General features: G+C 44.9%; 1 protein-coding gene across 3 annotated transcripts in view; it reads left to right on the forward strand.

The window, feature by feature from the left end:
• The window catches only part of TNFAIP8 (TNF alpha induced protein 8), a 122467-nt gene that overhangs the window by 57114 nt on the left and 47299 nt on the right, over positions 1–18054 (forward strand). The window contains exon 1 of one of the 3 annotated variants that reach the window (XM_022590600.2): positions 8–3987. The exons of the other annotated variants lie outside the window; for them this stretch is intronic. Within the exon in view, the coding sequence (XP_022446308.1) occupies positions 3975–3987 (13 nt within the window). The 5' untranslated portion in view covers positions 8–3974. Of the gene's footprint in view, positions 1–7; positions 3988–18054 lie in introns of those variants that run through there. 3 annotated transcript variants of the gene reach the window in all.

Genomic DNA, 18054 nt, shown 5'->3' on the forward strand with positions numbered 1-18054 from the left:
CAACAGATTTGGAATGAGATCCTTATGTCCCTATCTTGGCATTGCACTGAGCGGGTATGTTAAATTTATGGAGCTTAGTTTCCTCGCCTGTAACCCGGGGATAATGGTGCCCACCTCCCAGGGTTTCGGTGAGGGCTGAGCGAATGTAGGGAAATCATGCACGCTGCTTGGCATCTAGTGGGATTTCCCGACCCTGGTCCAGGCAGGAACTGTGTGCTTCTATGCTGGCACAAGCCCTTTTGGATGAGAGAGGGTGAGTCTGACCATCCGCTGCCTCTGTGATAACATCCAGAAAACACTTCTGGAGCACCTTACCAGTCTCAGGCACTGAGTCCCCTGGAGTAATTCCCCTTTAGAGTGCCTTCCTCCCTTGCCAATGACTCCTTCCTCCTTGAAGAAGAGCAGATGGGCAAAGGAAGCAAGTTGAATCAAGGAGGAGACCCTGCTCAGTTCTCTGGTTTTAGGGGGGCCATTGAGAGGGTTGAAGTGGCTGGGAGAAGGCCAGAAAGGAGGGTCCATATAGGACTGATGGGGAAAGGGTAGGGTCGAAAGGAAAGAAAACAGCACTGCTCTTGGCAGTCACTAGATCATGCACTAGGGGCTGGAGAGCACATGGGAATGCCAAAGCATAAAGATCAAGGTGTTTTGCAGACATTTCCAGTTCTGACCCAGAGACTATAGAATCTGTTGAAATAAGTGAAATGCAAATGTTCATGCAGCCATGAGGATGTGGGTGGCCATAGAGGAAATGTTTTTCCTGGGGTGTGTAATAAGCAGTCAGAGAAAATAAGCCAGAGAGAGCGCATGTGTTCTGGAGGTCACCCTGGGTCTCATGGCTTAGATCTCATGGCTTCTCTTCTCAGCCCTGCCCCAACTTGCAGGGCCCTGTTGAATATGCTGCTTCACCTCTTTGAAATTGCGCTTGCCACCGGGGTGTGGAGACAGTGGATTGAAGTGATAGTGCCTTGCTCTGAGATGCCTAGATAATGTGGAGGGCACGCACACTCAGAAGCAGAATCTGGTTTTCTAAAAGCCACCGTCAACGTGCTTGCTTGCAGATAGCTGGAGAAGAAATACCACGTAAGACGCACTCAGACTTCCCTAACGATGGCTTATTTAGTGTCGCTGCCAAGCTCTGGAGTGCCTCTATCACCAGCAATGCCAGTTGCACTCCCGGGGGTGTTGGGGTGCTGAGCGGTACCTTGCTTCAGCTGCAGAGCTGAGCTCACCGGAAAGAGAGAGAGCCATGCGTTCTCCTGAGCACCAATCACCTTTGTAAGGCTGGATCCGGACAGAGACCTCGGCCACTAGGCCATCACGCAGGGTTTCTAGGGATGGAAGTTCCAGTTGCCTCCCGTCTCCCTGTCTCAGGGCACGGATGATGCTTCTGCACTGGGCAACTGTCACAACTGTTGATCCTTAGATCTGTCAGGAACGTCCTAATTGCAAGTCCTAGGGAAGCATAGGAGAGCTGTGTTTGTATCTCCAAAGGCAACTGAAGCGAGTTAGATACCTTGTTAGAGAAGGCTATTCTGTGAGTTTTGGGTGCTCCACAATCTCCCTGATCTTTAGCCTCTGTCTATGATTCTTCTTTCTTTCCAAATGGAGGATGAGCAGAATTTAAAATTACAACTGCTGGGACCGCTTTAAACGGCAAGCTTTGAATAGCTCTGAATACGTAAGACCTCGGCATTCTGATCTCAAGTAAGAGAGGAAGGAGGGATGTCTTAAGGACATGACCTCCTGCCTGATCTGTAGCCCAACCAGATGTGTTGCTTTTCTTTGGCCGCACCGCGTGGCTTGCAGAATCTTAGTTCCCCGGCCAGGGATCGAACCCGGGCCCCAGCAGTGAAAGTGCCAAGTCCTAACCACTGAACTGCCAGGGGATTCCCTAGATTTGTTGCTTTTTATTCTCCCGTTGTTGGAGTGCTCTCTCCAAAATCAAGAATTGGTTCTCCTGGGTACGGAGGTGCCCAACTGATACATGAGACTCTAATGCTTGCAGCCTTCTCTGCCCTTGTCTCTCCCAGGCAGGACTTCCATGACTGTGTCTGGAGCATGTGTGAGGGCTGTGCTGCCATGCTGGCAGTTGTTTTCTGTGATGCTGTGCACCTCTCCCTCCTGCCTTCCCTTCCTGCAGCTTCACTGTGCTGCTCTATTCACAGCAGTGGACGGAGTGGCTCCTGGTAGCCACCTAGCCATGCAGCTACCCCCGAGACCACATTTTAAGGAAATGTGAGACCCTGCTTCCTCTGTTTAGAGAAAGCATTTCTGCTCTTTACATTTTGTAACTTACCCTTGGAATTGCCAGTGTACCGGGGTTTGAGAGGTCTTTCTGATTTGGAGTCCTTCGCTTCCAGGTGGAGTTTTCTCTTGGAATCTTCTTTGACCCTTAGTCCCTGATGAAGTTGTCATAGCATCAAGGGGCCAGTCAGAATTTGGGGAGGTAACACAAAGGAACACAAAAGGGAGGTTTCTAAGGTATAAACTTCAAACCTCTGTGAGTTAGTCACATGATAAAGCTGGCTGAAGGAAATGAGAAAAGCGTAATATGTTTGTCAGTTGGTGTTGATTTGGTCTTTCTTTCAGCCTCCTCCCTGATTTAGTGGTAGGCATTTGATTTTTATTTATTTGTTTATTTTTTTGCTGGGCAGCTTGCGGGATCTTAGTTCCCTGACCAGGGGCCATGACAGTGAAAGTGCTCAGTCCTAACCACTAGACCGCCAGGGAATTCCCTATAGGCATTTCATTTTATTTCAGGTCAACAATAATGCTTATTGCTATTTGAACATTTGCTGTGAATCGGGCAATATGTTATTTGCTTCACATGGTTCTCTTCACATCTTGATAGCAGTTCTACGAGGTAGATGATGTTATTCTCATTTGACAGAGAACAAAATTGTTCAGAGAAGTGAAGTAACTTGCAAGTCTACAAAACCAGGAAGTGGCGCGGCAGGTATTTGAACCTGACCTAGCAGACTCCAGAGCATTTGTCCATTGCATTCCACTTGGGATCTTTTTTGCTGAGTACCTAGCAGACTCAAGGCAGAGTGTTACTGCTGCAGAAGATAAAAGTAAAATCAACACACTTGGGCTTCCCTGGTGGCACAGTGGTTAAGAACCCGCCTGCCAATGCAGGGGACACAGGTTCAAGCCCTGGTCTGGGAAGATCTCACATGTCGCGGAGAAACTAAGCCCGTGTGCCACAACTACTGAGCCCGCGCTCTAGAGCCCGTGAGCCACAACTACTGAAGCCCGTGTGCCACAACTACTGAAGCCCACGCACCTAGAGCCCGTAGCAATGTCGTCCAAACTCTATTCTCTAGTTTTCCTGAGAACCAGAACACCTTTAAGCAATACGTACTATTAATAGACATTCATGTTTATGCTGGCCAGGTAGGAATGAGGGTTTTTTTTAAATTTTCTTTTTTCTAGGCGTCTATGACTAGGGCTACTCCCTTTTTTTTTTTTTTTTTAAAGTATCTGCTCCTCTTTCCTAACATGTTGAAACGTTAGACTTCCTGTTTCTGCTTGATTTTGAAACTATCCCCCGTTCACCTATCACAGGTAATCCCTGTGTCTCTGTGTAGTCGTAGTTTACGGGTAGCAAGTGCAGGCAGCAACCAGTCCGTCCCACTGTGGATGCGGAGACCTCTCTGGAGTCACAACTAAAGGCTGCATAATGTATTCCACTAGGTGACGAAACCCAGGTCCCAGAATAACAAGCAAAACAACTTTTAAAGTGACTGTTGTTGACCACTGTCTTCTGTGCATTGGTTTGATAAACTTACGGTTGATTTTTCAAAAGGACGGTATAAATTCTGTTGAATTATTCTCGGGGAGGACTGACTTTCCCTGAAGGCGATACGGATGCCAGAGAATACACATCAACAGTGTGGCTGTGTATGTTCCTCTGGTCTGTGTGACTCTACCAAGACTCTGTGAAGCTCTCCTTCTGATTGATACGGGGGAATATGCTGAAACTACGTGAGTTAACCGTACCCTCAGACTAACTTCGATGTAACATCTTTGTCAGAATCTGGCAGAATATTCAGATGACTAAATACCGTGGTGTTGCTGTCTACAGGGAAATAATCTTTGGTCACGGCTTTAAAGTGGTTGTGTTCACTGTTTTGTTTTGGTTTTTTTTTGCTATGACTCTGGGTGTGGAGAACCGGTATTAAGCTGAGGGACGTTTGAGTACTGTGGGTGGAAAAAATGGCATCTGAAGTTTGCATGTAGACAGTTTCATTTGTACACAAATGAAGGATTGAAATGTTTCAGAAATGGGGCTCTGAACCCATCGAGAACTTTTTCACATAAAGTTTCTCCTTTTGACAATTTATATGTGTTTACTAGCTCTCAGACATCTCCGGATCCCAGTGGTCTGGTAGTGGCGGTAACACCTTGAGGAGAACTGCAAACACAAGGGTGTTTATTTCTGTTCTCGCATTATGTAGGAGTTTGTCAGAATATCGCTGCTACCATTTCCTCTAACAGCCAATAAGGGATTTAACCCCACACATGAGGCCTTTTGTACTTTAAAAATAGACCTTAGGCTTGTTTTCAGCCTTACTTAATGCTTCTGTAAGTAAACTTAATTTTAAGATAAATTGGAAACGTTTTCAAGGATTGAAATAAAGAGAGCCTTTTAAAATAGCCCTTAAGTTATATTGGTATTTACACACTCTTGTTCAAGTCTATACATAATATTTGTTGAAGTTTATCTAAAATTTTTCTGCTCAAAAGTCTTTCTGGACCTTAAATTGAATACTAGGAAGGAACTAGAAATTGGAAGACATAGATGAGTGTTAATATATCTAGTTTCTTGGCCCATGAACTTTTTTTTTTTACATCTTTATTGGAGTATAATTGCTTTACAATGGTGTGTTAGTTTCTGCTTTACAACAAAGAGAATCAGTCATACATACACATATGTTCCCATATCTCTTCCCTCTTGCGTCTGCCTCCCTCCCACCCTCCCTATCCCACCCCTCTAGGTGGTCACAAAGCACCGAGCTGATCTCCCCGTGCCATGTGGCTGCTTCCCACTAGCTATCGATTTTACTTTTGGTAGTATATATATGTCCATGCCAATTGAACCTCTCGCAGCCAATGCTATTTCGTAGAGCCGGGACTACTTCTGTTATGTGGAATGTGGTCACCTGCACATTATTTATATGAAATGTACATTTGCCTACCAGATGCCCAGAGCTGTGTGTGTGATTGTCTGTCAGCTTTCTTTATATATGTATATAGGCACATTCTATCCAATATATAAAATTGGTTATGTGTCTGTGACTGTATATCATGGCATATATACAGTTGGAATCAGAGCCAGGTTTGCTTGGGCAGGTTTTGTGGGAGAAGTGAATTTTGGGTAGAGTTCTACAGCGGGTGTTAGGGTAAGTAATGTACTTTGGCAGAAAGAAGCGGACATAAAACTTCCAAGGCTGGAGCGATTATATTAAATGCATTCATGAGTAAGCACGAACCATTTAGGAGCAAACGTAAATTATTGGTTGAAAATAGCCAGGCTAAAAGTGAAGAGAAGGCAAGGAGATAAGTGTATCAGAGAACAGGAGGGGTGTGTGGGAGCTTCTCTCTTCTGTGTGGCTGGTAAATGTCAGCGGTGGATACCAGCACACCCAGACCATGTTGCCATCTAGTGGAACTGGCTGAACTGCACGGGGAGCATCACCACCTCTTCTCATTGCAGGTTAAATTAATAGCGTGGTCATCTTGGCAATAGAGAAGCTTACTTCTCTTTCCCCTGGGGATTTTAGATGCAGTGTTTGAGAAAGGAGTTGGATGTAACTGTGCTCCCCCCAAAAGTATTAATTTTGACTCTAGAAAATGGAGCTGAGCACCAATATAAAGAATCTCCTGTAGACAACGTTTGGAAGCCGTGGTCTTGCTGAGACTGTAGGGTGTATGTGGCCCTTCAGCAGCTCAGAGCATGGAACGTGCCGGAAGCAGCACTTGAGAGGGTCTGCAGCAGAGTGAAAGCCCACCGCGTACGTCTCTGGGTTGGCTTGTTTTTTCATGTGGTTATGGAGACCAACCTGTACAGTGGTGGCAGAGGACAGCCCTTCCTTCGGCCATGGACACCGCAGCCCACAGACCTCAGAGCTGGAAGTCATGGTAGAGAGCTGTACTCTTCCTGCCCTCCCTTCCACCCACCCGTGCATGCATCCATTCAGCAAAACTTAATGAGTTCCTTTTCTGTATCAGGGACTCTTCCAGGTACCAGGGATACACCAGTGAACAAAACAGAGAGAAATCCCTGCCCTTAGAGAGTAGCCATTCTACTAGGGGATATAGACAATAAAATAAATAAGTAAAATATATAGTAGGTGGGATACTATTAAGTGCTAAGGAGGAAAAAAAATTTTTCTAAGCTGAATAGGAGGATAAAGATGGGTGTGTGTGGGGGGGGGATTTGTAATTGTGTGTCATCACAGAGAATGTGATATTAGACTCACCTGAAATATGTGAGGAAGCCACACCTGTGAATAGCCTGGGGAAGAACATTACAGGCAGAAGGAAAGCAGATGCAAAGGTCCTGAGGTGGGAGTGGACATGGTATTCCAGAAACAGCCCTAGTACTGATAAGAAAGAGGACAGGGAATGAACCAGAGAGGTGGTGAGGGGCCAGATAAGGTGGCACGTTGTGGACAATTATGATGAATTTAACTTTCACTAGGCATGAGATGAGAAGCTGTTTGATTTAGTCTAATATTCTCATTTTACAGATGAAATTTAGGACAGAGAAATCAAATCAGGCGTCCATGGTTATTCAGCATGATAGTGCCAGAGCCGGGATGGGAACCTGCCTCCTAACGGCCCACTGTCTGCCCAGGTGGGGTGCACAACCACACACAGGCCCAGACTTCCACGTGCAGTGGTTTAAGAGGAAGCCAAGTGCTGGGGGCTCCTCCAGCAGCTGTTTGGTTGTTCCCCCAGCGTGAACTACCTACCTATAGAGGCCCCACAGCAAACACAAGAAAGGATCAGACCTCTGAACTCAGAGGAGTCCTCTGCCCAAAATGCCTTCCTTTGTTTGAGTATAGAGATAAATCCTTGGATTTTCCCAGCAGTTACACGCAAGAATCTACAATCTTGTAAAGCCTCCCTACGTTCATTTCTAAGTTAATTGGGTATAGTTAACATCCAATTCCTATAGTCCCAAATGTTTGATCACAGTTTTCAGTATCACACATCTCCATAAAATTTAATAAGATGGCTTATTACATGTTACTTAAAATGAACTTGAAACAGAATTACCAGCTGAGGAGAGAGCAAATGGTTACCATAAAATACAGTTTGACTTGGACAAATTTTGCCCAACATTCTTGCTTTACTGTGAGCCAATTCAAGCTTTTTTTTTTTTTTCTGTCTATCTCCTTTAGATCTCATGACAGATGTCCTCTGGACACAGGCCAAACCCTCTAATCTCACTTTCTGATGAAGGTCAGACTAGTGCTAATTCTAGAGGAGAATGGCTTTGTGCTGTGGGGTCCGCATCACCTCATGTCCTTTAATCACCTCACGGTGGCCTGTATCTTGTGCACAAAGCAACATGAGGTCTTTGCATAAGGTTGTCCCATCTTGTGGAGAGAACTAACTCATCCCTACCTCTTGCCCCTTCTTTTCTTTCCTTTCCCCCCTAAAGCAAAGCTCCCACTATAGGTAATGTGAGATTTATATCATCATCTTATTTTGCATTTATATTTGTTTGCATAGTACTTTCTCTCTCACTTTCTCTCCCCCTCTGTCTCTCTCTCTCTGGGTTTTTTTGTTTGTTTGTGTGTTTTTTGCCAAACAAGGTAATTTCATGTGTTCATTTGTGTACATTGTCTTTAAATGGGCTCTGAAACCCCACTGCCATTAGCGTTGCATTCTTTGGAATCCTTTCGGTGGTTAAAGTCTTTGTCTCCCCCTGGAGCCAGAGGGCACGGACCCCTGTGGTCCTTTGATTCCTGGTCTTGAGGAGAGTAATGCTCCTGGTGGAGCTGGTTTTGGTGAGAACCTGAGAAGGAGTGCTTGCTGGAGGAGATTCCATTATCAGAACTCAGGACAACAAAGCAAATGCAGAAATGCAGGTGTTTTTGTGGAGGTTGCTAGGAGCAGTAAGGGGGCCTTAAGAAAACTTGACAAGAACCATTTCTACATTTCTGGCTTATGAACAAGTATTTGCTGCACGTGGGTGACAGAGAATGAGAGCGCTGCGTCAAAGGTGCCTCGAAAGACAACCTAATTAAAAACTTAGCTGATTTCTCCAGCTTCCAGAAAGTCCTCCTGTTGGAATTTAGTGTTTCAGCTGTAAGGCTGCAGTGGAAAGCTAAGTGTTTTAGCTGTGTGCTGTGTGTGTTTGTAACAAGCAGCCCCAAATGGACTTTGAGCACATCCGAAGGCAAAAATCTGGCCTGACCTTATTAGGCCAGTGTTTTCCATTGTTGATCTGCCCCTTCTCTGCTATTTAACAACTTCTTAGCCTTCAAGGAATGTGTCCCTGAGCTTCTCACCATACCCTTAGCTCCTGGGAGAAATTCCAAAGTAGGCCTGACCTGACTCTAGATTGGGATCTGGAGCTTTTATACACACACCTTCCCAGTTCCTTGTCCTGCCTGCCTTCCAAGTCTCGCTCTTTCAGCCCCTGTGAGGAAGGCAGCCACCCCACCGGGGCAGGGATGTCCTCACACAAGGCCCATCAAGATGTCCCATCAGGGATGGTGGGGCAGGGCCATGCTGGGAGTGGAGGAGGATGCCCAGGGACCCAGGTCCTACCTCTCATGCTCCCCTCCCTCTGTGTGCCACTAAGGTATCTCAGCATCTCCTCCCCGCCGCCCCCCACCCCCCAGGTTTCTGCTCTCAGCTACCACTGCCATCAGGTAGACTGGACTTAGCCCTGCAGGAGGCGGGGGCATCCAGGCTGCACTCTGGCCTTTGTTAGGCAGCAAGCTTGAGGAAATGGGAGAGAACGGTTTGGTCAGCTGTGCATCCCCAGCCTCCATTACCCACTGTCCTTTAGGGACCGGGCACACGGTAAGACTGGCAGCAAGGTTCGAAGTCCTCAAGCACGCTCCTCATTTGCGGCCCACGATGTTGTATCAGTTATGGCTCTTCTTGTGCAAGAAAGGAACCCAAGTTTAGACTGGCTTATACAAAAGTGGATTTTTTATTAGTTGCATAAGCAGAATGAGATTTGATTTAGCAGTGCAGTGATGTCAAGGGCCCACTTTTTTTCCAGTCTGCCTTCTGTGGTTAACTTTCTTCCTCAGTTGGCTTCTTTCGTGCTGGTTAAATGTCTGCAGCAATTCTAACTTCACACCCACAATACAGTGTCCAGAGGAGAGAGAACTGGCTTTTGGTAATTCTATCAGAGGAGTGAGTGACCTTTTCCAGAAGCCCCCAGCACATTTCTGATGTCTCACTGACCCAGATTGGGCCACGTGCCCAATCTTAAGCCAGTTTGTTGAGTAAAGAATGTGCTGTGTTGATTGGCTTAGGCTTGGGTTGCCTAAACCAGTCACTCTAGGGCGAGGGGGACGGGATTACTATGACTGTGCGGAAATGGTCAGGGCTGAACCTGAGAGCTGGGGGCTGGGGTCAGTTTCTCCCTCAAACAGCAGGCTGCTCCACAAGGAGCAGGCAGGCGGGCGGAAGGAAGTGATGGGAAGTCGGCCACGGTGTCTCCTACACAGGCTTCCTTTCACCGTGTTTTTTCTCTTTCCCTGTTGCTTCTTATTTGGTATCTGGCTATGGTCTAATACAGCAAATGGAGCCCGGCATATTGGATTACCAATCCCTCTCCCCGCCCAGTGACAAATGACACAGATGCTATCAGGGAGAACAAGGATACAGAGTCCATGAACCACAACAGTACTGCAGATCAGAGAGGGAAATTCTCAAACACAGACCTGGTCTGGTAAGCATTGAGCGATGAGAATAAGAACTAGAGAAGATTAATTACAGGCAGGCACTTCAACCTATGGTAATTATACACCCCCATAGAACACTGGAGTCCAATATAAAATTGTTTTAAAAATCTGTGTAAGAAGTCCATACGTCCCTGTAAAGAATACCCTTACACTTTCTATATATGCGCTTAATTGCCATGTTTGATTATTTTATCTATTTTAATGGATATTACTGAACTCTGGATAATGTAAAGACCTTGAAGCTGCACACAAATAAACAAAACAGGGCAATTAGTCATAAGGAGTTTCAGGTAGTTGATGCTAGATGAGACCTCCAGGAGGATGGCTGTCTAGGACAGGGGATGGGGCTGGAGCAACATTCAGAGAGCTCTTGAGGGAGTGAAAGGCACAGTGATATAAAGAAAACACTGCTTTTGTGATGAGTAAATTGGGATAGAAGAGGTGCCCGTTTATCTTTGTAGATGAAATCCATGGCTAGGGTATAGGATTCCAAACTCCCAAACCTTGTCCCCAGCCAGCCGGTATTCCCTGCCACATCCCCAAGGGAATACATGCACAGAAGGCCAACCAAAGCAGAGGAACCCCTTTATTATCAGTGGGCTTTGACCCAAACCCCAGTGACGACCTCGAACCTGGATGCCCATGTGGGTCACAGAAATCAAGTCCAGGAGCACTGGGCCAGGCTGCAGAAGGACACGGAGGCTGGGGCTGGTCACAGAGAGGACAACCTCCACTGTGGAGGTCTCAGAGATCTATGTTCTAGTCCGCCTCAAGACGCTTGTGTGATGAGCCTTTGGACTGGTCATATCAGCTTACTGGACCTAATTTCTCATCTGTGAACAAGTCTGAGGAATGAGGAGATTGAGAGGACCTCAAAGGCTTCTTTAAGCACTAGCTTTCTGTTTCTTGGATTCTATGCATAGTGTGATAGGAAGTGTCACTTGGAACTGAGATGAGTTTCGGTGTGAGGACCTAAATCCTCTTTGCCAGCACTTAACGGACAGACACGTGATGGCCCAGTTTCTGTATTACGTGCCATAAATGTCTCAAATAGCCATCAAGTGGCTTGACTGTCTGAGCGCCGGGTGTGAATTGCTCCAAATTGAGTGCTGTTAGTTGGATCCTACAGATGCTGTGGTATAGCCACAGCTCACTGAATAGAGGGATTGTTTCCTTTGCCAAGACAGGCTTGGAGTTTGGCTGCCCGCCTTCTGTTCTGGGACATCCAGATGTCAGGGATCCTGTGGGAGCAGTGAGATCAGTCGGTGACTCGTGGCAGATGCTTCTGTTCAAAAGTGGTTTCAAAGCCATGGTCACGTGGCTTATCCTGGGACAAGTGAGTCCCACTGATGTTTTCAGTCTCCTGTTTTGTTAAGAGTCTGATTGCAAGTGGTGCTGCACACTGTTGTGGTTTATTGGTTTTTTGTTTTTTTTTTTTTTTGCGGAGCACAGGCTCCAGACGCGCAGGCCCAGCGGCCATGGCCCACGGGCCCAGCTGCTCCGCGGCATGTGGGATCCTCCCAGACCGGGGCACGAACCCGCGTCCCCCACATCGGCAGGTGGACTCTCAACCACTGCGCCACCAGGGAAGCCCGGTTTATTGTTTTTTAGTGATCCTATTACTCAACAACCCACACATGCTCCGCTCCAAAACGTTAGCCCTACCTTAGTAGGAGAGGTTGTTTGTTTTTAACATCAGTCTGTTAAAACGGTGGTCCCAAACTCAAATGTCTACAAGAACCAGGCAAGAAATATCAGTGCATAAGTAGTGCTTTATATGAACAGTTGCAAGTCTTGAGACCTGTGGCAAACTTGCAGAGAGCAGTTCTCATCTAAAGGCATTGAAGTTCAGATGAAAAATAAAACTTATGTGGCCCAAGAAAACTCTGAGCTGGATTCAGTCCTAAGGCTATCAGTTTGTGATTCTTGGGCTATAAGCCTGCTAACTTCAGCTATCATTGATATGTTTGCTCAGCGTCAGAGATGCCAGATTTTATCGATGTGAGCTCTTTGTATTTTTGTTTTTATAGTAGATTTTAGCTTTTTACCTTCGGTTAGAAAACTGGCTATCACTGGGGTAAGTGGGCCACCATAATTTTTACCCACAAATTGCAAATACTTGAAAAGAAATCATGTCCTCAATGAAAATCATTTCTTTGGTTCAGTGGCCTTTGGAGGCAGAATCAATTTAGAGAAGCAGAGATGGAAATCTCGTCAAAACAACTCTGAGTATTTTACATCATTAGAAAAATTTACATCACTAAAGATAAGGAACCCCAAGCATTTGAAACTCACCCACCTGCCTGGCAAGTCGTCCTCTGGGTTTGTTTACTCCTCTTTGCCTTTTCTTGGTGTGAGGCAGGCAGGAGATTAGTGAGCAGGGTGGAGTTGGGGATGGAATAAACTTGCATTTACTCTTTTCCCAGCCCTCCCCTCCCCCACCCTCCCCTCCCCCTCCCCTCCCCCCACCCCTTCCCCCGCTCCCCACACTCTTAATTTCTGCATTCCTGCTACCACCTGGGATGCCCAGTGAAGGAACAAAGAAACCAGTGAGTTCATTTACTCTTAGATGTTAGTCATTCACAGGCCTCTCCTCCAAGATACGCTTGTATTTTTAAAAGAACCTGATGGTAGTACAGAAAATAGGGCAAAGTTTAGCCCAGAGTACCGCCTCTCTAATGAGAGTATTTCCTGTAGTGCTAAGAGGGTAATTTGGAGCTTGGGAACCTCCCAGGTGCCTTAGAGATAACACCTTGTGTTGCCCTGTTTCAGGTAAGACCTGCTGGCCTAGCACCAGCCACTGAGCTTGGAGAAGGGGGTTCGACTTCATTTTTTTTTTTTAATATAATTTAAACTTGTGTGAGAGTCCATGCAAATTATTGCACATGTGTTTTTGTAAGAGATTGATGGCACCAGCTTCCCTGTGTCTGGTATTGGCCAGTGGGAGAGCTTTGTGAATTTAAATATTCCTTCGGCAAAGTCACTCAATTCAAGCTGTGCTAAAGTTGTGCTCTCTTGACACTGCTTTCTCCTCAGAGTACTCTTCCAACTTACTCTTCTCAGCGAGATTCCATAAGTGAATAGTCCACCGGTCCTTTTTCTACTACCTTAATACCAGTTTATTCCGCAACCCCTTGCAATTTGGCTTTTATCTCTAGTTCTGTTACTCTATCGTCTTTCTCAAAGATCCCCAGTGGCCAGTTGATTTTCCTATCCATTGGCTTTTTCTTTAATCTTCCTTTCAGTTATTCTTTCACCTGTGGACTGTTAAACATGCTGTTAACTCTACCTGAAACCATTCTTCCTTCTTTTCTCTCCTATCTCCCCTTCCTTGGCTAATTCCTTGACTCTCAAGTTTTAGCTTAGGCATCACTTTTTTCAGGAAGCCTTCCTTGATGACTCCCTCCCCCAGGTCCGATTTAGGTACTTGTCCTTTGAGTCTTCATAACACCCCCTACTTTTGTGCTATTGCACTTATCATACTGTATTTTAATTAGTGTTCTTCACCCTCCCCCACTGTACTGCGGGCTTTGTGAGAGCAGGTACCATGGTTGTTTTATCTACACCATTTGCCTTATACCTGTACACGGTGGATGCTCAATAAATATTTGTAGAATGAAGAACTACATAAATGAAGATGACATCTTCAGCTTTGTCTAGAACAGATGGTGAACCCCTGACTTCTTCCATCAACCTTTGGTTCTCCCTAAGTCCCTTGGACCTCCAATTAGAAGATGTAGAGCAGTTGTTAGATACTGTGAATAAGAAGTGACATCTGACTCTGAAGAAGAAGACAGGTGTCAGGAAATCCTGACCGTTCCCATTCAGCCACTCATGACCAAGCAGAAGCCCTCTGCATTGCTTATGTTGAACAAGTCAGGGTCACCTATGGATGAAACCAATGGAACATATGAACAATGAAAAATTGAAAAAGGACACATTTGGGCTTCCCTGACGGCGCAGTGGTTGAGAGTCCACCTGCCGATGCAGGGGACACGGGTTCGTGCCCCGGTCCGGGAAGATCCCACATGCCGCGGAGCGGCTGGGCCCTGTGAGCCATGGCCGCTGAGCCTGCATGTCGGGAGCCTGTGCTCCGCAAGGCTTAGTGAAAAATGTAGGTCCATATATATATTAGAGAATAGTGTAATTAACAACAGTAGTCTATTTTGTAGGAAAAAAATAAAGTATGTTCCACAGCCTTTGTTTAGTGAAGAGGAGATATCCTATGCAATGTGTTGTAGAAATATTTTCATCAAAGGCTGTGAGGCCTGTAGAAACAGCAGCACTCCCTGAAGGGCCCTGGCTGTCTGGGAAATTGGTCTGGTAGAAGAACACATCCCCACACTGGTTGTCCTGCTCTGACCCAGGCTCAGATATGTGAGTGGAACCACATTCCCCTTGCCACATCTGTTCCTCCTCTGGACTTGCCCTTTTCTATTCATGTCTGGCTCCCTCTTCCTCCAAGTCAGCCAGGCTCAGAGCCTCTGGGTTGGCTTTGCTGTCTGACCTCTCTTACTGCACTATATTCCTCTTCTTTTGGAGCGTATGGCGCATTTGCCTTGAATTAAAATGATCTGTGCTCTGCTTATTCAGACACATCCTAAGGTATAGGAAAGTAGCATGGAATGAGGTCAGAGGGACCCGCATTCCAGTCTCAGTTCACATTCAGTCCTAGCTAAGTGACCTTGGGCCAGCCACTTATTTCTCTGAGGATCCGTATCCTCTTCAGAAGCAGATGGAGCCAGTAATACCCAAGATTCCTTCCTTACAGGATTATCGTGAGGATCAGTGGTGATGTATACAGAAGCACTGCAAGAGCTAGAAAATACCACCTTGCTGAGATATCGTAAGAGTGGAGATACGTTCTGTAATGTGTGTGGCATAATACCTAGCACATAGTAGGTGTTTGATAAATTATACTTATTATTGCTGATGATATTAAGACATAGCTTAATTGAAACACATAAGTTGTTTGGTACTAAACTGGGTTGCTGGTTCAGAATTTGGGGCTATGGCCAAGTGGGATACTTTTTCCTTCCTCTGGTCCAGATAACAGGATGTTTGGGACAACCAAAGTGCTGCCTTTCTACATTCACAGGTTAATTCCATCCGTTAAGAAAACAGATGGCAAAATTAATTACATGTTGTGCAACAGTGGATCCCAAATTGGCCTCAGAAAACAGAGCATGTTGTAAGTGCAAACAGCCTCTGAGGGAAAACTTGCTCCTAAGAGACTTGCTTAATAGAATGTTTATCACCTCAGAGGAGGTCATGCCTTGAGTAAAAGAGGTGTCTGGAATTCTCCTTTGGGATTTATTAGTATATATTATTCAGGTGGCCCAGTGCTGGATGTTAGTTCTTAATTGAAAGGAAACAGCATTCCCACTCTGAGGAAGGTGAGGCCGCTGCTCTTTTAAAGTGGGCAGCTTCTGTTGGTACCTTGCTGGCCCTGGAAATTCCATCAACTGAAGTGAAATTTTGTTCAATCCATCTTATTCATGGCTCCTAGGACAACTGTGGTGGGTTTGCTAGGGGGCTGGCGAGGTTGCCTCTATAAAGATAAGCACAATCCATTAGTTGAAGCCTAGACTCCAGTGTCTTCTACTGGGGCTGTTTGCATTTGCTCAGCACTCTGTTTATGAGGATGTTAAGAGGAAGTGCCTCCATTCTGTGCATGTTGTAAAACAGAAGGTTTGCAGCTGTCAGAATTATTTTCTTCTTGGCTTTTTATCCGATAGAGTTTTGGATTGTTGTAGATTACCAGCCTCAGTTCTCCAGATGCAATGCAAATTTTCTTGTTTTCTGTCTTTGAAGATAACAGATATTTATGTACACAGTTCCTTGTAACGTACTTTTGGGGTAAGGAGAAATTAGGCTTATTCTTACATGTTGTCATAATTCAATATTATGAAATGATTGAATGATTATTTTATTAGTTATATAGTACCTTCACAGTATCCAGTATGTTCTACTCTCTAGAAAGGAGAAAAAAAAACCCACAAGATATAATCTTATGTTCCAAATAGCTTACAAATCTGCCTCAGAAGACAACTAACATCCAGAGTATCAGCTTTAAGTGTGTTAGAATTTCACAGTGGAAGTTAAGTTCACTGTGGGCTTCAGTAGGCTTTATGGAGGAGTTGAGACCTGAGCTAGGCTTTGGGGTTAAAAAAAAAAAAAAAAAAAGAGCATAACAGCAGAAAAAATAGACTGCAGCCTGTTCCAACAGTGTGGCTGCACAAGATGTGTCATAAGGTTTGTTTCCAGTAATTTCCAGTTAATGGAAACAATTGTCAAAGTTTCTGAATGATTACTTGCTTTTCAAATCATTCATGTGTACTTGTGTATGGAGTGGGGAGCAGTCATGATTTTGCCACTAGTAGCGTCATTTACACTCACTTGCATTGCCAGCGCTTTCTTTGGGAGAGAGAGGTTGTTGTTCCAGCTGGCATCCTGGGCACCTGGCCCATAGCCTGCTTAGCTCAGCGGCTTTCGTGTGTGCAGGGACTGTGGCAGGTACGAATCATTGTATTTCTAGCCTCAGTGGGCGTTTGAATTTTCAACCCGTGGTCTCATTTAAGGGAAATCAGTTTGAATCTGTTAGATAATACCAGCTAGCGATGATAGACTAATAGCTGTGGGAACGGAGGGGGAAAAGGCCTATTCGGGAAACATTTTGACTGTGGGACTTAGATTAGAAATAAGGGGACACAAAGCAGCCTAAGTCAATGATAATCATAAGTATCTAGCCATCATTGCCCGAGTAAGAACGAATTTAATATTATGAAGAAAACCAAGATGCTGGGGGTGGGGAAGGGATCTATCTGTGCCTTCAAGTATAAGGATACTCCCTAGGTGAGTGTCCCTCCAAGGTGAGCCTAATGAACCTTCCAAGCAGACTTGTCCTAAGGGCAGCTGGAAACATATAGGCCGGAGCAAAGGTTCCCAACATCTTTACTCATGGAACCCTTAGTGTCTCAGTAATTTTTTCATATTATTTCTAGGATACAAGAAGTATCTAGCAGTTTCACTTATGAAGTGCTTAGGTCGCAATAACTTAATAAGTAGTTATGTACTATTAACTTTGTAGCCATGTGAAAAAATAATACACATAAATTGAAAGGTTAAAAAATAATGTTTTTATTTCATTCTTCACCAGTTACTTACTAATGGAATGGGTGCATCTGTTGGGCCTTGCATGTTTCAGTCAGGATCCAATCAGGAGATAAAGCACATGATAATTTGAACAGGAAAGTTTAATATAAAGAAATATTCACTAGCAAACAGTATGGCGGCTCCTAAAAACTTAAAAGTAGAATTGCCATATGCAATTCCACTTCTGGGTATATACCCAAAAGAGTTGAAAACAGGGACTTGAACATGTATTTGTATACCTATGTTTATAGCAGCATTATTCATGATAGCCAAAACGTAGAGGCAACCCAAATGTCCATTGATGGAGGAAGGGAAGAAACAAAATGTAGTATATACACACAGTGGAATATCATTCAGCTTTAAAAAGGAAGGAAATTCTGATACATGCTCCAACATGGATGAACCTTGAGGTCGTTAACTAAGTGAAATAAACCAGTCACAAAAAAGACAAATACTGAGTAATTCCACGTACATGAAGTACTTAGAGTAGTCAAATTCAGAGAGAGAGTGTAGGATGGTGGTTGCCAGGGGCTGAGGGGAGGGAAGAATGGAGAGTTAGTGTTAATGAGTATAGAGTTTCAGTTTTGCGAGATGAAAAGAGTTCTGGAGATGGATGGTGGTGAGGCTTACACAACAATGTATGTGTGCTTAATACTACTGAGCTGTACACTTAAAAACGTCTAAGATGGTGCATTTTATGTGATGTGCATCTCACCACAATTGAAAACAGTAATAAGAAAGAAAAAAATTTTTTAAAGAAATATTCATTTTGATGAGGGTTGGCTGTTAGGAAGTAAAGAGAATTCTGAAGAACAGAGGAATAACAAATATAAAGAGCAGCCTCTTCCCCTGGGTTTGAAACAAGGCACCAAACCCAAACTTGCTCTCTCTTCTACTGTGGACCTTGTTGGGGAGAGGATGGCTAGCCTTGGCACCTTGGATGGCAGAGAAGTCA

The sequence above is a fragment of the Delphinapterus leucas genome, chromosome 3, assembly GCF_059928025.1.
Source record: "Delphinapterus leucas isolate spDelLeu-1000000601 "Yukka" chromosome 3, BTC_Dleu_Yukka2, whole genome shotgun sequence".
Taxonomy (NCBI): domain Eukaryota; kingdom Metazoa; phylum Chordata; class Mammalia; order Artiodactyla; family Monodontidae; genus Delphinapterus; species Delphinapterus leucas.